A 24,313-nucleotide genomic window follows, 5' to 3' on the forward strand; every position below is an offset into this window, starting at 1 on the left:
TCTTCAGAACTCCACACGTTACTTTTCCTCTCCTTTGTCACTCAACTGCAAGCTTTCAACTCATTTATCTATCTCCTTGTAGGCAGAAGTGGCACACTAGGCCTTCCGAAGAAAGGAAATCAAAGCAGTTAGGATCTTATAGTTGGTGGATACTCAGCTTCTGTTGTTCAGTGCAGGCAGGGGTTAAAACCAGAAATTCAGATCAACTGCACAACTGCCATACAAGCAGCCATGCTTGTGGGGATTCACAAACCTACTGTGAGGTCAAAAATGATGGCAAACACTGGAGGAAGTTTTACAAAAATTCACAAGCAGTGCAAAACATGTGGATCCAATTTTCTATGCAAAATAAAATCTATCATGACAAATGTCAAAAAAGTAATATCCTTCTTTAATATAATTAAGTTATTCTGCAAAATCATTAATCCCTAACATAAGGATCATGCTTTTTCAATAACTGTCCCCTTGCTTCCTGATGAAGTCAAAAGTAAAACTTATTTTGCTTTGCTTCCTTGCATTTCTTCATAACCTTGTTTCTTCTTGTGGGTAGGTTATGTTTACTTCAGAGACTTCCTCTTTTACTGTGAGCACATTGATGCTGTACTTCCCTACATAACGTCAGTGACAGCTTTCTAAATCATTCAGTTGGTTTTAAAGCACATTGCCACGCCTTAAGGCCACGAACAGGCCTAACATTTCTCTTTCATTTTTTTCCTCATTTATTACCTTTTATTTTTCATACTCATTCAGTTCTTGTCTTCTTGAAACTTACAGTAACTTGTGAATGGCCACCAGCATTCTCAAAGAAATCATGAAATCACCAATGTTTTTCTGAGTGCCTTAAGAGCCTGTTTAAGATGTCGTGCAACACCCACGAGAATGGAGGTTTGCAGGACTTCCTTCCCAAATCAGTTTTCCTTTCATTGCATACACAATTGTTTTTATATGCAGAAACACAGTGTCTAACACGAGAAATTAAACAGTTCTCCACCAACACACCCCACCCCCGCCTTAATCTGTGACTAATATTTTTTACTGTCATGACCTGCAGTTCAACTGTATCCAGTTTTATCTAAGTCTAACTGTTAAAGTTAAGTGCCGCTTTAAAAAGAATTGGTTACATTGAAAAACAAGTGATATGGAAGAGATTAGGTTGGATCACAACGCTGACTTTAGGTCGGGGTGTATGTGTGGTTAGATTTATGATGCAGTGAAGGCAACGCAACCTTTTAACTTTCTGAAACTTGGAATCAAGTGGCTGGATCTCAAGATTTTAACATATTTATTGCAATAATCATTAGGCTCAGAATTTCCTGGTGGAATGAACAGCAATGTAAATATCATTGACCCATGCCTGATCTTGAGAACATTCTAATATTTCCTGAATTTGTAATGTTAACATTTACAAATTGCAGCAAATTTAACACTTAAGCAGTCAATGGTGAATTGAAATAGAAAAATAAAATGCAATCAAGTTGTTGCAAACTTGATGATATGCAGGCTGCATTATAGATTTGACTTCAATTTCTACAGACATTTTAGCTGCTAAATCTGAATTTAAAGGAAAGTCATTTTGTAATCATGAAGCTCCTCTCTGACTCCCCGATGCACTGGTTGGAAGCAACCCAAGAGAACATCAAGAGGTTATTCATCCTCAAAGGTGTTCAGAAAGCAAGACAGAGTCAGAGAGGATTGTGCCAACAACAGATAGACTTGCAGCAACTTCTCCTGCTGCAGCCAAAGGTAGTGAATGTGAGGGAGGAACTCCGAGAGGTGAAGAGCTGGCAAGCAGCGGTCTTTGCCTCAGAATCCTCCAAGAGAATCTTCCGATCCAGAGTCTGCTCCATGGAGCAGGATGAGACGTGCCCCAAAAGGTTCACAGAGGGAGATCTGTGATCCATAGGCTTAAGAAAGAGGACAGCTTGGTAACATCCTCACAGATGGATATATTGAGGATCTGCAGATCTTTCTATGCCAGTCTGAATGACAAAAAGGTTACAGACAGCACAGCCACCCGGAACTTCCTGTCTTCTATCACAGAGGTCTTAGTTGACAACAAGCAAGAGAGTCAGGACCAACCACTGAACCCTGGTAGAGCTGACTGGCTCCATCCGTTTATGTGACTCGAATAAAACTCCCTGAAGCGATGGCTTATTGGCTGAATTGTACTCGGCTCTGAGGGAATGGATGGGCTCAAAGTGTACAATGCTATGCTTCTGGCCACCAGCATGTCAGAATCCATGAAGAATGGCATTATCGCCCTCATCTACAAGCAGAAGGGGAGACTCAGTAATTGGAGGCTCATCTCACCGTTCAATGTGGATTACAAGATCCTGTCCAAGGCCATTGCCAACCGGGTCAAGTCTGCTCTGGGACAGGTGATCCACTCGGACCAAACCTGTGCTGTATCTGGCAGTAAAATCTTTGACAGCCTCAGACAGGCAGAGACAGACATCAAGTGCCGCTGGAAGATCAGCAACTCGGTGAAAGATGCTCTTTTGTCTGCCTGAAACTTGTTGGTCTTCCAGAACAGTGAGATGTCTGTAAAGGAATGCTGCCAACTGGCACATTCCAGACTGCAGGAATATGTGCTGAGGGATGCACTGAAGCTTGGGGCAGCCAATGCAAGGCTCTCTGGGGAAGGACCACAGTCTAGGTACCTTCTGCTACTGGACATGGAGGGGCTGAGTCTGGTGAGAAAGCCCTTCAAACAACAGGAGGGTGTATCACCCCAGGGGACCACACGAGTGGCAATGGTGCTATGTACAGAAACAAGACACGCTAACTCTACTCTGTATCATATCAGCAACACTAAATGTATAGACTGAACTACACTCAGAATGTAAAGAGCTTTGCAATGTTTTCTTCCTTTGTATATATTTTTATTATGAATAAAGTTTGATTTTGAAAGAAAAAATGATGACTTGGATATGGTTGCTAAATTTACTAAAGTAAGGAAAGAAAGTCATGAAGAGGATATTTGAAGGCTACGAAGAGGTAAAGATGGGTTAGTGAATGGGCAAATAATTAGAAAACCCAACAGAATATTATTGTTTATTGCAAAGGGAACTGAATACAACTGTAGGGAAGTTATGATTCAGTTATGCAGGGCATTGGTGAGGCTACGTCTGGAGTATTATACTCAACATTGGTCTCCTTACTTAAGGAAGGATGTTACTGCATTGGAGACAGTTCACAGTTTTATGAAACTAATACATAGAATTGATAATTGTCCTTAGGGAATCTTGGATAGGCCAGGCTTAGATCCACTGGAGTTTAGAAGAGTGAGAGGGGACTTGATGATAGAAGATCCAGTTGACACAGTAGATGTAGAGAGGATGTTTCCGGTTGTGAGAGAATCTAGAACTCAGGGTCACTGTTTAAAATAAGGGGTCACCTATTTGATATAGATGAGGTGAAATTTCTTTCTTTCAGAGTGTTTTGAATCTTTGAAACTCTCTTCCTCAAATGGTGGTGGAAGTAGTCTCTTTAGGCAAAGGTAGATAGACACTTGATAAGCATAGGGGTGAAAGGTAACTGTGGGTGAGCAGAAATGTAAAGCTGAGATTACAACTAGATCAGCCAAAGTCAAAGTCGAGTTCATTGTCACATGCACAAGTACATGTATGCACAAGTGCAATGAAAAACTTACTTGCAGCAGCATCACAGGCACATAGCATCAGATAAGCAACATTCACAAGAAAAAACATAAATTAAACATAAATTATACATAATTTTTATAAGAAAGAACACAATTAGAACAAAATAAAACAAAGTCCGTTGTAGTGCAAAGTGGTCAAAGTTATTGTTATACTGAGATAGTGATTAGGATTGTGTAGGTTGATTCAAGAACCAAATGGTTGAAGGGAAGTAGGTGTTCTTGAACCCAGTGCTGTGGGACTTAAAGCTTCTGTACCTCCTGCCTGATGGTAGCTATGAGAAGATGGCACGGTCCGAATGGTGGGGATCTTTGATGATAGATGTCACCTTCCTGAGGCAGCGCCTCATGTAGACACTTCCAATGGTGGGAGGGATGTGTCACTGATATACTGTATTGGGCTGAGTCCACTACTCTCTGCATCTTCTTACGTTCCTGTGCTTTCAAGTTACCTTGATATTATTAAATGGTGGAGTGGCCTACTCCAGATCCTACTTTGTATGTTTGAATAAGTGAAAGGAAGGTTCATGTAAATATTCCAACCTTACTTCACACCTATTGAAAAAGTTCTGATTATAGATGAGTCACAGTTGTTTGGTTGTAGCTGATGAGCCAGTCATTCCCTGTGTGATGATTATAATTCCAAGGTTAGGTACAATTCCACAGTTAATGAATCCTTCTGTAAAACATACCTAAAATAATACACTGAAGTCAAGTTCATTAGAATTCTGTACAGGCATCAGCTAATACAGTACACCGTGAAGGTGCATGAATGAAACCAAACCAAACCAAACCAAACTAAATTTATCCTCATCATTTCAACTCAGATGAGCTAAAGATAACATTAGGGTACACCAATACAAATCATGGTAGTGTAGCAGTTAGCGTAACGCTATTACAGCATCAGCGACCCGGGTTCAATTCTGCCACTGTCTGTAAGGAGTTTGTACATTCTCCCCATGTCTGCATGGGTTTCCTCCCACATTCCAAAGATGTACGGGTTAGGAGCTGTAGGCATGCTATGTTGGCGCCAGAAGAGTGGCGACACTTGCGGGCTGCCCCCAGCACATTCTCAGTAATGCAAAAAGACACATTTCACTGTGTGTTTCAATGTACATGTGACTACTAAAAAGATAAATAAGATAGATAGATATAGATAGATAAATAGACAGATAAATAAATAGATAAGTAAATGGATAAATATAAAAAATTTTGATGGGTGGCAAGTCCCTCAGTTAAGTCCAGGAAGTTATTTAGAATGAGGTAAGGGTAAACTGGTATTGGCTACAGTTATTTTGTCCCGTCTTGCCAGCTGGTGCACTCCTGCATTTCTGAGCTCCAGAAAAAAAAACATTAGTTTTGAGGCAATTATTTGAATTTCCTTCAGCGGTTTCTTTGAGATGATAAAAATAAAAAGGAAAACAGAAATTGCAGGAAATTGGAGAACTGTGGTATTGAGAGAACAAAGTGCTGCAGTTTTAGGGGGAACTTGACTAAAGTGAGTAAGTGAATGGGGTATAGAATTTAAGATGGGTGCTCTCATGTTGGCAGATCAAGAGAGAAAAGAAGCTCAAAGGGAGTTCTGGAATGAGAATTTAAGTAGCTCAAGTGTGAGAAATAATAATGAGAGGTATGCTGGATTCCACAGCAATCCATGTTGAGGTTTCAAAGCCACAATGTATCAGCAGGTTTTAACAGGCTATTGTGATGTAAGAAGTATCTGCACACCTAAACACTAAGCCTTTGTTGTCTTGAAAGGGCCATGAGTCAGGCTTGTACCATGTTACTGGTTTTGTCACTTATTGAGGAATTTGATAAGATGCACCTCCTCTCTCTCTCTCTCTCTCTCTCTCTATGTGGTTTTTGTAATCTTTGAAAGCATGCATTAAAGTAGCCAGAGGCTATCAAAGGCACTTCTAATTCAGTGTTTGTCAGGCAAATATATTCCTGTTCCCATTGTCATAACCTGTTTTGCGTTGCTGGCTGAAATGAAAAGATTTATTATTTTACTGAATACTGTTGAAACATTTGTATACGCTCAGTAAGTTTTATTCTGCCCTGAGCTATTTCTGTGCATGTAAGTTAATCTTTCAGTAATGTTTTATGGGTTGACTGACTCAAGCTATGTTGATTATTTCTGGAATATTAACCCGATGTATTAATTCTAGACACATTTTTATAACTAGAATCAACCAACAAGATGGAGCAGGTCTTGTGTCAAACTAAAAGTGTCTTTCAAAATCTTGTTTAGTAAGTTTTTTTTAACATTCCATGCTTGCTCAAACTTATCTGTATTTAAGTAGATGTGTGTGATCTGCTGCTACTATGATCTGGGAATAACAGATTAAATAGTGACGAAGAGCAATTACCTGCTTGTTTCCATCCATGAACCAAGCATGGCTGCCTGTCATTGTCTTTTCTTTATTGGAAGAATGCAAGCTGAGTGGTTTACTCCTCTGACATTTAACTCCAAGTGTGTGAGTTTCTGTGTCAGCACCAAGAGATGCTTCTCAATCTCAATCAATGAATCCATGTCCAATACTGTGTCTGGCCTGTAAGGATGTGTGGGTGAATATAAAGGTACCATTGCAAGACAGGTACTATATACGATAGGTACCACAAGCCAAACCTTTGCAAAGGGCCCTCACAAGGCAAGCACCACACCTACATCCACTATTAGATAAAATATTAAATAGATAAGTAGGCTGTTTGACTCAACAATTCCATATTAGTGTTATTATTCCACACTCTTTATTTAGCTTCATTAACCTGTCTTTATATTTTTGTTTTCCTTTCCCATCTGCCTTCCTCTTAACTACTAAAATGTCCTTCACGTGCATTAATCAGTGTACCTATGCTAGCCACCTTAATTAGTTTTTGCAGCAGCAGGTCCCCCATTCAGGATAAGTAGTTTCTTCCGACTTCTCTTTTGGATTTATTTGTGACTACCTTATACATATGGCCACTAGTTCCCACTGCCACCTTAGACAGAAACATTACCTGCATTTAAAATGATTTCAGAATTTATTGGTGTAAACACAAAAAAAAACACAAAAAATTACTATAGATGCTGGAAATGTGAAATAAAAATAGAAAAGGTTGGGAATACTCAGCAAGGCAGGCAGCATATGTGGAGAGAGAAGCAGAGTTATGTCTGCAAAAGATGACCTTTAATCAGAGCAGCATTTCTGTTATAATTTTAAAGATCTCTATCACATCACCCTTAGCTTTCACCTCTACAATTTTTTATAAAAAACACCTAAAAATACTCTTTTTTTTCTGAAGAACCTCTCGGTTCTTTTGTTATTCAAGTAAATTTGTACCTTTGTCATTGCTTCAATGTCTTTCTCGTTATTTGGAGATCAGAGCTGTTCATAATGCTCCAACTCTGGTTTAACTAAGATTCTACACTTTAATATAACTTTTCTTTTAAATCTTGTTCTTCCAGTCATGATCCATGACAAGTTGTTTGCTGTTTTATCACCCTGTTGATGTACTACTTTAAGAGATTAATCTGTATTCCTGGATTCCTCCTGCTTCTCTATTCCATTTAATCACTTACTTTCCAAAAAATATGTGGCCACCTTGTTCTTCCTGTTAAAATGCCCTTCATTTGCATTTATCTTTGTTGAAGTTTAATTGCAAATAACATGACAATTTTGCAGACTAGTTTGCATTTTGTAGTCACTGTAACCACCCAATTTAGATTTGCAAATTGGGTTTCCAATTCCAGTTATTTTCTTATGTAAGTTCATGATCATGCAACACCAATTTCCACCTTGGCTGGTCTGAATAACTCCGAAAGCTACATGCAATCATAAATCCAAAAACATTGTGCTGATACTTAAGGGAGATGTTAAAAATTCACTGTCTGGGAAACCAATACTCTTAGGCAACTTGGCAGCATAAACACTGCTAAAATCAGAAGTTGTTTGGATCAATAGTAATATTCAATTAAATGCTATTGTCACCATTAATATAAACAAAGTGATTCAGTGTAGACAATGCTTGCCTTGAATAAAAGATAATGGACAAAAAGGTCGGGATGGGCATGATGGGCTGAAGGGCCCACTTCTGTACTGTGCGACTCTATGACTCTATAAGAATGGAAACAAAACTCTTGGTTGATGAGCCTGTATATAAAATTATTTACTGTCATCTGATGTTTGCAAATTACAATTACTTCAACCATAACAGTCTTGGGAGGGTGAACATAAATCAGTAATAGTGTATCCACAAACTCTGCAATGATTTCTAGCCACAGATGTAATTCTAATGACCCAAATATAGTCAGTAAATTTGATTATAAATATTCATAGTCATTGTAAATTTGTTTGAGAAACCAATGTTGGAGTATGAAATCAGCCCGCTAAGGCTAAAATAAAGGTATGATATATTTCAACTGTGAAATACACACTTTATTACAGAATATTTGTGATAAATGATTTGGTTGACGATGATAATTCATTTTTCACTCTTGGCAAGGGTTTTTGAGGGAGTGGTGCACAAGTCATAGGAAATAAAGGCATGTTGCAAGTACTCCCACAGGCTATTTACCATATAATTTCCTGTCATTTTTAAATGAAGTAATCTAGACTCTTTATCATAGACTTACAACTTCAAACACATGTCTCCACAAAATTCTGGCCCAATATACACTTGGCAAACCAAAGTGAGCCATATCCATGAAAGACTTGGTTTTAATTTAATATATGCCATGAAAGCACATTTTGATAATTCACCATGTTTTGCATGCCTGTACAGACAAGGGCAGAAATTTGACACCTTCCTTCTGTCAGATTGCTATAATCACATGGCCTCAGCAAGAAAGTTATTCTTTAACAGACTTCACCAGCTGATAATTTAAGTAACAGGAGGAGACAGATTTGGATAACCAGGAATAGAAAGGCATATGATTGTGAACCTGGGACAATTCCTTCACTGTGATTAACAACATTAATATTAAAAACCTGTCTATATTAAACAAATGTTCTTTAACATGTGGGGAAAACCTGTTTTTTTTTCAAAAAAATAGTTACAGTGTCCTAACTAGAAAATCAAAGTAAGGCCATAGACAACAAATTCAGCGCTTAAGTCGCAACTTACAACAAGCTGTGACTAATTGGTGTGCTTCATAACTTAGATCATGCCGTGAGAAACTGTTCAATACCATCTTCATCACCATGACAGCTGATCTACCGGTTGAAATAAAGTGAAGGACTGCGTGATACTTGTTCTCATGTTGCACAACCCAATTCTACCTGGCGTATTGCTTGACAAGAAACAAAACATGTTTGACATGAACAGCTTTCAAAACTTATAGCTGCAAGAGTGTGCCTACACTTGGTTCCTTATAGCTTAGATAATTGGAAGAATAAAGATGAAGAAGGGTTGTTCTCTCCAATGAGTCATTGGGACAATGGTTTGTTCCAGAGGATACTGTGATGTTATTTAAAAAAAAATGTGTAGGAAAAAGAGCTTGGGATGAAGATCAAAGGAGGTAATCCAGTTAAGCAACTGGTGTAGCAGAGAAATAATGGGCCAAATGGTTTCCTATCCACTTGTATTTCTGTGACCATGAATTTTATCTCACTACAAACTTCAGGGGCAGCTGAAATTTATACAAAACATGACATGAGTCCTTTGCTTTACATCGTTCAATTTTGATTTAAAGTGTGGCTTAAAAACTCAATACTGGCTCAAAAGCAGTACTAGAACAGGCTTAAAAATCAGTCACCTATCTTTCTTTGCATGTCGGATTTAGTCTGGAATAAAACAATTCACTGGATTGTGTGGTCAGTGGTGAAGGAATAATACCACACCAGGAATGCCCAGAGAGATATTAAGAACTTCATTAGTAAATTCAAGTTTCCTCAAGTTCATTTCCAATGCATTGCCCCCCTTAACAGATCTAAATCATTTACGTGCAGGAAAGCAATAGTGTGGACCGTCAACCAATCAGAGTGAAGATTCCTCACTGTGGTATGAAAATCTAATAATTCTTCAGTGCAAGAAGAGAAAGGCTAAAGAGTTGTTGTGAACCAAACCAACAACTGCTTTGATATCAGGCCCACGACAGCAAAATTGGGTGGTTATGTGTTCAAGGCATTGGACTCAACTGAATTGGCCTGATACCTTTTGTGGAGCAATGGAATGAAAGTCTCAGGCAAATCCAGGGTTAGGGTAGGGTGTTGCAGGACACTGATGGAGTGCCGAATGGTGCACTTGATGGGGTAGACAGGGTTCGAGTAGCGAAGTGGTCCTCAGATGGGATGGAATCAGTGGGTGGGAGTGAGGATGGGGATAGGTGTTTTGGTGCCAGAGTCTGGTGTGTGAGGTTCAGATCATGAATTTGGCCCATAATTAGCAAAAGATAAGATAAGATAAGATAAGATACCTTTATTAGTCACATGTACATCGAAACACACAGTGAAATGCATCTTTTTGCATCCGGTGTTCTGGGGCAGCCCACAAGTGTCGCCACGCTTCCGGTGCCAACATAGCATGCCCACAACTTCCTAACCTGTACACCTTTGGAATGTGGGAGGAAACCGGAGCACCCGGAGGAAACCCACCCAGACACGGGGAGAACGTACAAACTCCTTACAGGCAGCGGCCGGATTTGAACCCAGGCCGCTGGCGCTGTAATAGCATCACGCTAACCGTTACACTACCGTGCCTGAATGGGGGGTGGATATGAGAGTTCGAGTGAGATTTAGGAAACATTCAGGTCAGGGATCCCTCAGCTTGGGCTCACACAAGGGAGTCAGGCCCTCAGTTGGAGGCTGATGAAGGAAGTGAGAATCCAAGGCCACAGTCAGGGAGTAAATGAGATTAGTGATGTCAGTACCTGGAGCATGAGGGAGAGATGCCAAAGGAATGGGGATCATCAACTACTTCCAGGTTAGTTCTTCTCAGTTCTGTTTAGAGACAAAGAGCATTTGGTGCTTCTCCACTTTTTCAGAGTTGTTGACTCTCTAGGAAGTGATGTAGCAGATGCAGATAGAAATTGGCTTCACTTCAAAACATCTGTAATAGTCATTTATGGCGGACATGGTCACTTAATGGCCATTCCTTATGGAATGTGGCATGACAGAAAGAATGGGAAGAGGGCCAAATTGCTATCAAGAGCAAAGGACACAGCATTCTTGGCAGGAGAACACACACACACACACAAAGGTTTTAAGCAAACAAGCAGCAACAATTCAGTACGGTACCCACACTGGGATATACACTCCAGCCATAACCCCAAAATCAGAAAAAAAATAGCAAGTTAATTTTCCCAGCACATATCAACTCCAGACATAGTGTTTATCCCAGACTAGAGCTGGAGAACTCTGTGATATATCAGAGTTTTCCACATATTTTTGTACCAAGGAATTTGTTGTTGTTGAAGGGAAGTCCCAGGATTCTTAATAATCAATTGGGGAACAACTTTGTGCACTATTGTGGGAGCCTGAAATCCCCTTTGAATGCAACTTCTATGCCATTAGACATTGCATTATGGCTGGCTCTGGTTGAATGGAGTTGGCTATCACTACCATTTTGGATGGATGGGTTCCAAGCTCTGAGCTAAGTCACGTACAGGGTTGACATTGGACCCTCCCATGCTCCTTACCAACACACAAAGACTTTCTGATGGGTCTGGCAATGTGTTAGGCTTTTCATTGTGCATATTACATCTCCTTGTCCTGGAGGCTGTCTCATAAAAGGCCCAATAAAAGAGTTTGCCATCTGGAGCTGGTACTGCCTTTCCTTTCCCCCTGCTTCTGGCTGTGAGCCTCTTCACTCCTGCTCTGTGACTCACTTAAGCATACCCTGCAGGTTAAACTCCAAGTACAAAAACTCTCAGTAATTGGGAATGTTAAACTGAACAGCTGTGTTCCTTTATCTTTGTAACCTTTTCAATCACTCTTCTAATATTATCTGGCCAGGTGTCATTTCTTTGGAAATGTAACATGATAGTACTGTGGTGATTTAAGGCAGGAAGGCAAGAGGTGTGTGCTTGTACTATTTGCAGCATGGGAATAAGAAGAATGTAGGATGAGGGAGAAGTCAGATGTGAGAAGGACTATTGGTACGAGTATGCCATTATCTATTATTGTCAACAGTGTCAGCTGATCCAAGATTTAGTTATGAATTACCATTGTGAGTACTCTTAACTTCAGGGGGTAAGACAATGTATTGGCAGTTGTCCACCACCAAATTCCTGCCAGGTACCAGTAATGCGCCACCTTGTTCTGTGAGTGTCATGCAATGTGTTTAGGTGATGTGGCTATCATGGTAGAATGGCTGGCAGTGAGTGCAGACTGTGAGATGTAGGTTTGCTAGGAACATTAGTGAGTGTACGAGGGCATGGTAAAGCTCATTCCTCAATTACACTTTCTCTACTTTTCCTAATCCCTCTCTAGTGCCCATCCCTTGATCTGATGTCACTGTGAAACCTCTGGGAATAATTTTATACCAATACTGGCTCTATCAACAAGTTCTCTTTTACAACGAAAGGTCTATTGTAACATAGGTTGTATTTTGTGCCAACTGTATATCAAATGAGTTCTTCATCACCCTGTTGTTGATCTGGCCTCAATATTTGGACAACCCTCATTGTATGTAGGGAACTAGATCTAGAGAGATATTTGTGCTGTCTTTTCAGGAAAGAACAAAAGCTTCAATCATAGTGACTCCACCAAGTCCAAGTCACCTGCTGTGGGTTTTATGGAAATCATCCAATCGGAAATATTAGTTGCAATGTAACAGCTGAATTGGCAAGACAAGCAAATTGCCAGTTCACTCTCACCATCTGTGTGACAAACTACAAACTGAAGTACAGTTCTATAATTTAAGCAGGATTTCAGAGGATCTGAGGATATTAGATTGCAATTGCAAATTTGTAGTAATTAAAATGTGTAATAACGTAGTGGTTAGCACGACGCTATTACAGCGCCAGCGATCGGGTTTCGATTCCCATCGCTGTCTGTAAGGAGTTTTTACGTTCTCTCGTGTCTGCGTGGGTTTCCTCCGGGTGCTCTGGTTTCCTCCCACATTGCAAAGACGTACGGGTAGGTTAATATGGGGGTTTAAAATGGGCGGCGCAGACTCGTTGGGCCGGAAGGGCCTGTTACCATGCTGTAAATAAAATTTTTTAAAAAATAGAATCACATTTTGCAGCAGAACAGCCTCTCCACTGAGTCTGAGGACAGCTGGTTTGTAATCAGAACCACAGAATCATGGGAATTTACTGGCAAAGTGGAAGTCCAGTCAGCCCACTTTGCTACTCTTGATCTGTTGCCCCTCATCCTTTAAAATATGATGAAGATGTTTCTTTCTACAACCCACTTAGGCAATGATTTCTAGGCGCCACCATTATTTGGATACAAACATTTTTCCTGAACGTCCCTCTGATCCATCTACCAATCATCTTAAATTTAGTTATTGATGCTTCTACTAAAGGAAATCAGCCCTTCATTTTCACTACATTTTAATTTTATACACCTGAACTAATCCTTCCCTCTCCCTCCCTTGATCTAAAGAAAACTGCCTGGTAAACCTCTCTTTATAAGTAAAATTTTCCAGCCCCAAAACTGACCACGTACCATCATAATCTTCTAGTAATGTGGTGACCAGAACTGCGCATGGTATTATAATTGTGGGTCTAATTAATATTTACCATCTTCCCCAGAACTGATCCTAATGACCTAGGAATGTAAAACCCTTCCTCCTATATCGCTCTAGCTACACATTCATTTGCATTTATCTACTTTTATAGTCACTAGGGTGTGGCATCATTAGCAATCTGGAGATTACTACCTTTGAAGTACTTTTTATGAACTCACTTTCCTAGCTCTGATAATCTGCAGGACCTAACTTGTCTTTTTCTCCTGCTCATTGGTACTGATGTTTACCATGAGTTTTGACTGATCATCTTCCCCTTGTCAAAATGTTCTGCAGCTACTTCGTGACATCCTTGATCCAAGGACCAAGACGGCAACTTACCACTATGTAATCATGTCTGTGACTATCTACATGCTTCAGTGCCCAAATCTTGCCCCTCGTTACTGACTATCACCAATGCTTTCCTACTCCCACCAGGTTCTGTTGAATCACTCATCTTGCTGTGCTCCTTGCTCTAGCTGCACTTGACACAGAATTATAATTTTTTCAAGTACTCAAAGTTCATCACTTATTAGAGAATGTGCTGTGCTCAGGAGACTCTGGCAGCACTTTCCTGTGGTCACTCCACAGCTTAAAACACATTTGAGCTGCGAGGTGACCACCTCCTGTGATGTGCTAACCACATAACTCTTAGCCCATGCCCCTCATGCTCCAAGTCCACCTACTTGGAGCTGTTCTAACTGATGACATGAAGGAAAACTATTATAGTTTGTTCATTTAAACTACTCTCCTAACTTAGAGGTGAAACTAAAGTAGTGATACTCACAAACCAATCAGCGTGTTGTCCTGTTCCAAACACAGGAATGATCTGTTTTATATTCTGGAATTCTGACAGAACTCTTTTTTTGTTGGCTTCCTTCTGCTTCCAGGGGAGTATTACTGTTCATTGCACCAACTTGCATCCTACATCATCTTTTCATCAAAATTTGTTACACAGTATGGAACAAAACCACAAAAAAGTGAACAGGATTCCAAAAATAATTCATGAAATAATTTGTTTTATTTTCAAAATGTGATCATCACTACATTTAACTTCCTCCATGAAGGTCAGTGCAAAGTATGTATCTTCAAAATAAAAGAAGAAAATTATGTCAACTTAATGATGTGTATGGATGTACCACAATGTGAAGCACAACAAAGGTTTTTCCAATTATAGAAATTGAACTTGTTAACAGTCAGCATTTTAGGTTGAATAAGTAGAAGCATCCACTTTCTCATGTTGAACAATTTTAACCTGAGTCTGGGGGCAGGCACGGTAGTGTAGCGGTTAGCATCACGCTTTACAGTGCCAGTGACCTGGGTTCAATTCCAGCTGCTGTCTGTATGGAGTTTGTACATTCTCCCCGTGTCTGCGTGGGTTTCCTCCGGGTGCTCCGGTTTCCTCCCACATTCCAAAAACGCATGGGTTAGGAAGTTGTGGGCATGCTATGTTGGCGCCCAAAGTGTGGCGACACTTGCGGGCTGCCCCCAGAACACTACGCAAAAGATTCATTTCATTGTGTGTTTCGATGTACATGTGACTAATAAAGCTATCTTATCTTATCTTGTAGAAAGGACAGAGGCTTTGAGGGGTCAGAAGATGAGTTTCTCTTTTGTAGGATCACTTGTTACAGTTTACCTGTAGCCTCAATATGATGTGGCTGCTCCATTTCATCCCTGGCTAATGGTAATATGGAAGCCATTGATTATGAGGAACTTTGTGCCAGTTGTGCTGTTGAAGTTCAAGGAGCTGTTGAAGTTGAAGGGGAGATGCCTGCGTTTAAGTGCTATCCATGTCCTTTCTTTGTACTAAGATGGGCTGACATAATCACTGTTAAGGAATAGATGGTACATTCAGGGTGGTAGTTGTTGTCTCTAAAACCAGTTCTTCTGTTTGACTTGCTCTATGTCAGCATTGAACAGGTAGGAAACTGGGTGTTTGTACCCTTACTCTGGGTGCTTGATCCTCACCATGCACTGTTGTTGTTGGCCACTCAAGTAGCTGCAAAGGTATCCCTTGGTTTAATTAGTTAGTGGAATATTCATTTTTCTGCACCAGTATTCACTAGTATAATTTTATCCATTTGCCTCTACATAATCTAATGGGTCAAAGTTGATAAACGACTATTTCTTGAACGGTGTAAAAAAAACAATATAATTCCACTGTTCATGGAATTAAACTAGTTGTAACTAAGTAACAAGTTGGACCAAAGGGCCTGGTTCTATGCTGTATGATTCTATGTCACAATTACCATCTTGGTCAATTTATGCCCTGAAAGTTGTGCATACATTTCTCTACCTAGTTTCAGTAGCTACTAATAAGGTAGTAACTTGTTAAGGTTTATGTTTACTTCTTATTTTAACCAAGTACAGAACTGTGGAACAGATGAAACATTGGGGTTGAAAGTAGATTTATGATCACAAAAAGAAATTCTCAGTAGTCTCCCCATTTCTTCACTGTAGTGAGCAAAACTGCAGACCCATTTACCATAAACGTTGGTTAATTTTAAATTATGTCAGTACTGTACAGTCCCATTGTGAAGTCATGCTGTATGACAAAATAGAATACACCTTTGAAAGTAATCTAATTTATCGCATCACAAAACATGGATCAGAACTGTACATCTTTGTTATTTAACAGTAGGATTCATTTCCGTTTACCTCAGACTTGTCTAGACTACTCAGTTTGACAACAGTGAAATTAGAGTTTGTATCTCTGTCACTAAACCTGGTAATGCGACTTTCAAAATGAAACTGAAGCCTGGATTTATTTTCAATTTTTTGTATCTTGACAAAATTCATGTCTTGCTGTCAGTTAGGAATACTGTGCTCCTTTTAGAGTATTTTAAACTTTTGGATGTTCATGACAGCAGGACTTTAAACGGTAAGATAAAATCCCAGGAAGAAAATTAACTTTAATATTGAATATTTTCAGCAGTAAAAAATGAATCCAGAGATATTCTGGTTGTGTTCTTCAGCTGTTGACTTGGCTTAGGTGGCTGCACTTCTGGCTTTTTGTTAAGGTGATGTGAGTTCAACTTCCACTATGAATTGAACCATAAAATTCAGATAGATGTTAAAACCATACTAAGAAAGTGCTAGATTGTCAAGGATACAAACAAATTGTCTTACAAGTGCCTACGCAGTTCATTTTTTTCCCTTTGACCACTCTGGGTTGAAGCACAGATGTTCAACAGCAACTTACATTTATGTAGTAACACTAACATAATGAAAGTTCCAGGGAACTTAACGTAGATATGATCAAACAAAAGATTGACAAAATTGGAGACCAAGTTACAAAAAAGATGGTAGTGCAGATGAAGAAGTGTTTGGACAAGGAGGTGCATGTGGGGAATGCCTTAAACAAAGAGAGGTAGAGAATTTTAGAGAGAGACTTCCAGAGTTCAGGACTAAAGCAGCTGAAAGTATGGCCTGCAATGGCAAAGCAATTAACATGAGGAGATTGCAAGAGGTAAGATTGGAGGAATAATGAATTCTGAAGGCTTGTAGTGCTGGAAGCTGTTTCACAGAAAGTGCTGGGGTTGGTAGTTGGTGAAAGTTGAGAAAGAATTTGAAAAACAAGGACGTGGATTTTGAAATCAAGGCATTGTTGGACCAGCACCCAGTGTAATGAAGCAAGCAAAGGCATAATGAATTAATGGGACTCCTTGCAAGTTAAGAATGGAGCATTGGGTTGGAAGAGCACATGGTTATGTAGGGTAGTGGATTGGAGCTGGAAGCACAGTATCAGTAAAATGAAGTCTTGAGGTAATAACAGGATAGATGAAGATTTCAAGAGTGGAACAAGGGTAGAACTCAATGTGGAAATAGGCAGCTGTAGTGATGGATGGACACATGGATGAAAACTCATCTCCGTAACAAACACAGCACTAAAGTTGTAAATGGTCTGGTTTGTCTACAGGCCAGTTCCTGGGATGGAAAAAGTGGCTAGGAAGCTGGGTTTGTAAGATATGATTACACAAGAGGAACTGCAGAGAAGATTCAGCAGGATGTTGCCTGAGTGGCAGTGTTTCAAATATGAGGACAGCCTAGATAGATTGGGTTTGCTTTCTTTGGAGTGAAGGATGCTGAGGGGGAATCAGACTGACATATTCAAATTTACGAGGAACATAAATATGGTAGATATTGAGAAGCTTCCCTTTTATCAGAGGTGTCTATAACCAGAGGCAATAGGTTTAAAGGAAGGGGTAGGAAATTTAGACAAGATTTGAGGAACAATTTTTTTCACCCAGAGGGTGCTTAGAATCTGGAATTCGCTGCCTGAGGGAGTGGTGGAGGCAGATACTCTCACAGCATTTAAGAAGCATTTAGATGAGCACTTGAAATGATACTGCTTAGATGACTATGGGCCAAGTGCTGGAAAATGGGATTTGTAAAGATGGCATGGAAGGGCCTGTTTGTGTACTCTATGGCTTGAGAATGGTTTCATTCTTGCCCATGTTTAGTAGTAGGAAATTATACACATCCAATAGTTGATGTCAGATAAATAGTATGCCATATCTAAGACAACAGAATGATCCAATAGGTGTTTGAGAGGGAGTGCTTCATGTCATCACCACACATGCAGGACATGATGTTGTGTCTCTGAGTCATCCCACCAAGGAGTAACCTGTAGATGAGAATAGAATCAATCCTTGAGGAAAACCAATGGGGAAGAGAGAGTGGCCAATTGTCCGGAAAGCTGTGAATAGGTCAAGAAGAATGAAAATGTACAGTCTTCAGCAGTTATGGTGATAATGAATGTCATTTAACACTTTGATAAAGGCCACCTCAACATTCTGTCAAGGCTGAAAAGAAAATTGGGGTATTCAAACATAAAGCAAAGATAGGCATGAATATGGAGAATGATAATTCAATCAAGGGCTTTGGTTAGAACACAGAAGTTGACAATGAGTAGTAACTTGCAAGAAAAGAGGTGTCAAGGTAGATTTCTGAGAACGGTGATGCTGGCAGATTTGAAAGTGGCTGACCAATACCCAAGGACAGGCTTTTAGTGGAGATAATCACTTCTGAGAGAGCTTGCTGTTGCCTATTTGGTGTGGTTCGATAAGTGTGCATATTCAGCACTGAAAGGTTCTACCTAGAGTTATTGAGTCATACAGCATGGAAACAGGCATTTGTCCCATCACATCCATGCCGACCAGTGGACAACCATCTGTATTAATCCCATCTTCCAGCACTTGGCCGCTAGCCTTCTATACCAATGCAATTCATGTGCTCATCTAGACATTTATGCTGTCATTGACTTTGCTTCCACCACTCTCTTAGGCGATATATTCCAGGTATTCACCACTCTCAGGCTGAAAAAGGTCACCCTCAGATCCCCTCTAAATCTCTTACCCCTTACCCTAATTTCCTGCAATCTACCCTATCTATATTTCTCATAATGTTATATACCTCAATCACGTCCCCTCTTAACATCCTCCACTCCAGGGAAAACAGACCTAGTCTCTCCTTATAATTGAAACGCTCCATCCAGGCAATATCCTGGTGAATCTCCTCTGTACCCTCTCCAGTGTTATCAGAATTTCAGAATCGATCCGCTATAAATCTTCCAAAATTATAGACTTATGAAAAAAAGGTCAATATAACACTCCAATGATCTGCTGGAATTGATAGGATTTGCCCCCTCTTGTTAATTTCAAATATAAGTTGACCTCAAACATCAAAAAGGGTTAAATTCAATACTAATTCAGATTACTTGTTTTTAATTGTTCTTCATTCTCAGCCTATGGTAATGCCTTACCTCATGTACAAGAAAAGGGTGCAAGCTTTCTGCCAATTCCAATTATCCACTACTTGTGGGAATAGGAAAGGAATATCCCTGTGTGGTGCCATATAAAGGAGATTTAATTGCAAAGCAATAAGAGATCTGTAATCCTGAAACATGTTCAACAACCTTCACAGCACATTCCCTTTCACGTTTATCTTTCAGATGTTCAGTTTTTTCACTTCCTTCGATGCATCACAGACATGAGCAGACAACACATCAGAAAGACTTTCATTATGTTTGATTGGAGAGCCTCAGGGGAGATTGGATTTGATGAGTTTTACATGTTAATTTGCATCATAATTGCCAACAAGGTATGGATTTATTTTAGTATTAGAGTTATACAGCACAGAAACAGACCCTTCAGCCCAACTCATCCATGCCAATCAAGTTGCCTCCCTGAGCTAGTCCCACTTGCTTGCATTTGGTACATATCCCTCTAAACCCTTCCTATCCATGTATCTCTCTAAATGCCTTTTAAATGTTGTAATTGTACCTGTCTCTATCGTTTCCTCTGGCAGCTCATTCCAGACAGTCATCACCCTCTGTGTGAAAAACCTTATTCTACATTTTGGGCTTTAGACTATACTTTGGTTACCAACAGGTTTTCTTAAGAAACTTAGTTCTGTAGAACATGTAAATATGGTGCTGCATGACAGTATTTCTACACCCACATGTTTTCTTAAGAGGTGTATCTCCCCCAAAAGAGAAAAAAACATAAGTAGAACATTAAAATTTATCCTACTTCCCATCCTTCTCCATGGATTGTCACCTTGCCGTGGTGGAGAAGCTTGTGTGGTCCTGAGATCCCGAGAGCGATGCTGTCTGGAGCTATGCTTCTGGTAGGGTCACCCATGGCGGTAAGGTCGAAGGTGAGGTCCCTGACAAAGAACAATTCAACCAAGACCTCAACGGTGGAACAGGCTGATGAAGTTATTTCAAACTCAATGGCTGTGAAGGCGGATGAAAGCTGCAACAAATCCATCAGCTCCATTCGTCATGGTCTCCATGCCATTGGAATCAATTGGTTGATTTGTGAAGTATCGTGTGCTTTTTGCAGTGCAACATCAAGTACACATTAAACAAATACACGCACAGGCGTCTTTGCTCTGTGGGCTACTTCTGATCAACGGAACGAAGACCATCATCCTCGACCTCGAGGGGTAGCCACAACCATGACGACTTCCCATCACTAATTTCTGTTACTTACATACTTCTCCTACTCCATTGATATACAAAAAGGTGCAGGTCCTTTTTATGGCCTTTAAGTCCTTTAAGTGCAATGACAAGAAGAGATAGTGAGTCTATGATATAAATTTTATGCTCAATAAGCAATATGTTGGAGTGTAAAATTTGGAATGGAAACAGTACAGCACAGGAACAAGGTCTTTGGCCCAAAATAAACGTTAATGATATTGGGGTAAGCCTGTGACACAACATGAAACCCCCCCTAATGCATTCTAATCTTAACCAAACTAGAGTCTGGCTACCTACCTCAAACCTGTATTGGGTTCATATTGGGTCAATTGGGTATTTATTCTGATAAAACATTTGTGATTGGATCAGGTTTGGATTCTCCAGTGCCAGCCCAGCTCGGCACTTTATTCAGGTCAGTACAATTTTCTCAGCATTGCTGCGTGTGTCTTTTGTTCATGTTCAATAGAAAAATGCATGTGGCATAGAAAGTCTTCTTTCTTCTCTCATTTTTCCTTAAAAACCTCTGGGTTAGGTTTGGATCGGTTATGGAAAAAAACCACGAACACTCGGGCTTGGTTCAGTTGCTAGGTCTGCTTCCTTTGCATTTTGATTTTATACCTAAATGGACCTCTGATGCATATCTCTTCCATATGCATTGCAGAAGGCGCAGAGACAACGCTAGCACAGGGCAAAGCTCATCCCGTTTGGAGCAGCCTCATATAGTGTGCTTCCATCAAACCTCTTGTCTCCGACAGTAAAGAAAATGTTGGATTTCCCAGGGCGACAATGGCTAATGCAAGGGGACATAATTTTAAGGTGACTGGAGGAAGGTATAAGGGGGATGTCAGGGGTAAGTTTTTTACACAGAGAGTGGTGGGCGTGTGGAAAGCACTGCCTACAGAGGTTGTGGAGGCAGATACATCAGGGACATTTAAGAGACTCTTAGATAGACATATGAATGATAGAGAAATGGGGGGTGATGTGGGAGGGAAGGTTTAGATAGATCTCAGAGCAGGATAAAATGTCGGCACAACATTGTGGGCTGAAGGGCCTGTACTGTGCTGTAGTGATTTATATTCTATGTTCTATGTAAATAACCTTATGGTTAGGGGACAGTAAACTGAAGTCAAAGAAAAATCATTGGGCCATATCATTCTAAAAGGAAATTCATAGAAAGATTCTTGTGTTGGCCAAATATAAACCCTTTATTCCTCAAGTAGCTTTTGAAATATTCTAAAATTTTGAATATTCTGCTTCCACTAATCCATTAAATACATCAATATGAGCACTCATGGGTGCATTATACAGCTATGGGTAAAACAGGCGTGTTCCTGGCAGGTGGGTGAGTTTCTGATGGAGGATGTGAAGCTGCACTGCAGGATGTGGTTTGGTTGAGTTGAGGGGCTGCAGGGCATTTGGAGTGCAAACTCCTGAACCCATTGTCACCAGAATTTTATGTCCATTATAAAGGGTCTGAGCACTGACATTTGACTCCAGCTCCTTTCCCATGTCAACTGTAAAGTCTTTCACTGACTATAAGTGGTAAAAGGAGCCCAGTTATCACTCAATATATTTATTTCATGGTGATATGAATCCAATAGTGAGACAAGAATGCCTTCCGTGTCTTTAGATGTTTTTCTCAGTGATCTGTAACTTAGGTCTCTTCCATCAAAGTTATTTAATTGTGCAGAATTCTTCCTGTTTCAAGGGCTCTGAAATACAGCTCTTGAAGACCAATAAAGTCAAATTACAGCATGTTCTGGTAAATGGCACCCGTGCACACAATCACTATTTGTTTTAAATGTTACAGGATAAAATGGAGCAGCAGTTTCTTTATCGTCATTCTCGCTCCATCTTTGACCTGTTTGATATGGATGGGGAGCATACCATTTCCCCAGCTGAATTTTATGCTGCAGGATTTCTCTTCAATATCAAAGGACGTGCCTTTTTGCAGATGTTTCAGGATTATAGTGGAAATAGTGGTGAGGTAAGATGGTAAAACTGTAGTTCTGAAATACCCTTTCTTCCAATTTTCTCCCCTTCTTTTGTGAAGGTAATGACTCTCATTGGGCAGGGGTTCAATTGGATTGTTTCAATATCTCAGCTGGGTGGGCATACTTCAGTGTCAGTCAGGCACCAACCATAATAGATTTTTAGCCAAGCCTCACTTTGTCCCTACCAGCACAATGTTAAGCTGACTCCTTATCACAAAAAAGACCTATTCCTGGATACAGACTGTAAAACTGATTTCATTCAACACCCAGCAAGCTAGTGCAGACAGGTGGTTTTAATCTTGCTATCTAGATTGGTTTCAATCCATCTTCCAAGAAATAACATGACAATGTGTGGATTCACTAGATCGATATCCTTCATTATCACAAACTATATTTACCCCTTGCAGTAATGCAGCTAACAAATGACTCAAGATACGCCAGGAATAGACGATTCAGACCCCACAAGACTGTTCTGCCATTTAATTATCTCATGACTGATCTAGACTTTGATTACACTTGCTCTTCTTTCCTTCATAACATATTATTAAAAAATCAGTCTTGCTATTGAAAAATTAAATTGATCTAACATCCTCAGGTCATTTGTGGAAAGAGGATTCCAGATTTCTACTATCTTTTGCAAGAAAAAGTGCTTCCTAATTTCATTATTTCGTAGTCCATTTCTCATTTAAGATTATGTCTGCTACCAAAGGAAATGGTTTCTTTCGACCTACCCAACTAAATCCTTTTATCAGTTGTAGAGCTTCAATTAGATCATTCCTTAGTCTTCTAAATTGAAGGGAATAGAAGCAAAGTTTATGTAACCTATCTGAAATTAAACCTTTAAGCCCTGGTATCATTCTGCTAAATCTATGCTACATGTCCTCTAAGGCCAACATATCTTTCCAATGATAAATACTTTAATGTAGATGGTGAATGATGAAGGTCCGATATTTCCTCATCTTTTGTCTTTCAACTGCCTTGTGATAAGATTCCTTAAGCATTTTTGGATTTTTTTGTATTTGTACACTTTCTTTTAGTTTTATGTACACAGGCAATTAAATCATTTTGCTCGTTGAGAGCTCCATCTCTCACAATTATGGAAATATTTGAATCCGTCTTTCTTGATTCAAAGTGGATAACCCCACATGGAGCCTAACCTCCCTTAGTTTTGCTTTAATTTGTCCATCTGCCTTTTTAATCTCATTGCATTGCTGGCTAACTAGAGTGACATTTGCAACTTGGATACACAGCCCTCTGTTCATTCTTCCAACTTTTCAATATAAATATTAAAAGCTAAGGCTCCAAAGACGTTAAATGTCACATCTTGCCAACAGCATCCTTTATCCCTGCTCTCAGCATCCTCCTTCCTGGTTCCAAGTGTCACCTAAAGTGGTTATTTCTCTCCACAATCTCCAGACCTACTGAAGCTGAAGCAACATGTAAATTTTCATTTTTGCCCAGTTTTACCAGACCCTCGTCTATAACAAATAATGAGGATTTCCATGTGTTTTTCATACTACTATATTTCCTGACACCCAGGGAGGAATTCAGCCCATCAATTCTATGCTGACTCTCAGATCAATCCCTTTCCCTCACTTACTTTCTCGTACAACCTGCTCATCAACTCCACCCAAATTTGCCGACTATACCAGGGGCAATTTATGATAGCCAATTAACTGACTAACTAGTGTATCTTTGTGATAGGAGAGATTACCTGAGTAGCCAGGAAGAGGCAATACAGTCACAGGGATCATGTGCAAACTCCATGCAGACAACACCAGAGGTCAGGATTGAATCCAGATTACAGGAACAGCCACAGTGCCATCCATTTTGTTTTCTTCAGAGCAATCCCATCAGTCCCATTTACCTTCTCAGCCAATGGTTTATTCCTTGCCTCTGAGAAATAAATCCTGAATTCATGAATGTAGCCATGTACCAAATCTGTAAAATATACCACTGATCTCTAAACTGTGTCGATTTCACAGAATCAGGAACCCAGGCCATTACAACCTAATTTCACCT

The 24,313-nt window shown here is 39.9% G+C and overlaps 2 protein-coding genes across 2 annotated transcripts in view; one reads left to right on the forward strand and one right to left on the reverse strand.

Moving 5' to 3' along the window:
• Positions 1-24,313, reverse strand: part of sh3pxd2b (SH3 and PX domains 2B) — a 385,135-nt gene that overhangs the window by 304,385 nt on the left and 56,437 nt on the right. The gene's annotated exons all lie outside the window — the stretch shown is intronic.
• Positions 16,058-23,367, forward strand: LOC127569193 (EF-hand calcium-binding domain-containing protein 9-like). The gene is made up of 4 exons (XM_052013591.1): positions 16,058-16,193; positions 19,266-19,414; positions 22,108-22,284; positions 23,329-23,367. The coding sequence occupies exons 1-4, from the start codon at positions 16,058-16,060 to the stop codon at positions 23,365-23,367; spliced, it is 501 nt and encodes a 166-aa protein (XP_051869551.1).

Source organism: Pristis pectinata, chromosome 4 (assembly GCF_009764475.1).
Source record: "Pristis pectinata isolate sPriPec2 chromosome 4, sPriPec2.1.pri, whole genome shotgun sequence".
NCBI classification, from domain to species: domain Eukaryota; kingdom Metazoa; phylum Chordata; class Chondrichthyes; order Rhinopristiformes; family Pristidae; genus Pristis; species Pristis pectinata.

Bases quoted from the DNA above. Each gene is read 5' to 3' on its own strand.
- LOC127569193 (XM_052013591.1), top strand. From the start codon at position 16,058: ATGAAACTGAAGCCTGGATTTATTTTCAATTTTTTGTATCTTGACAAA. The intron at 19,415-22,107 runs GTATGGATTTAT...TAAATGTTACAG, and splicing joins GCATCATAATTGCCAACAAG to GATAAAATGGAGCAGCAGTT. The intron at 22,285-23,328 runs GTAAGATGGTAA...ACTTTCTTTTAG, and splicing joins ATAGTGGAAATAGTGGTGAG to TTTTATGTACACAGGCAATT.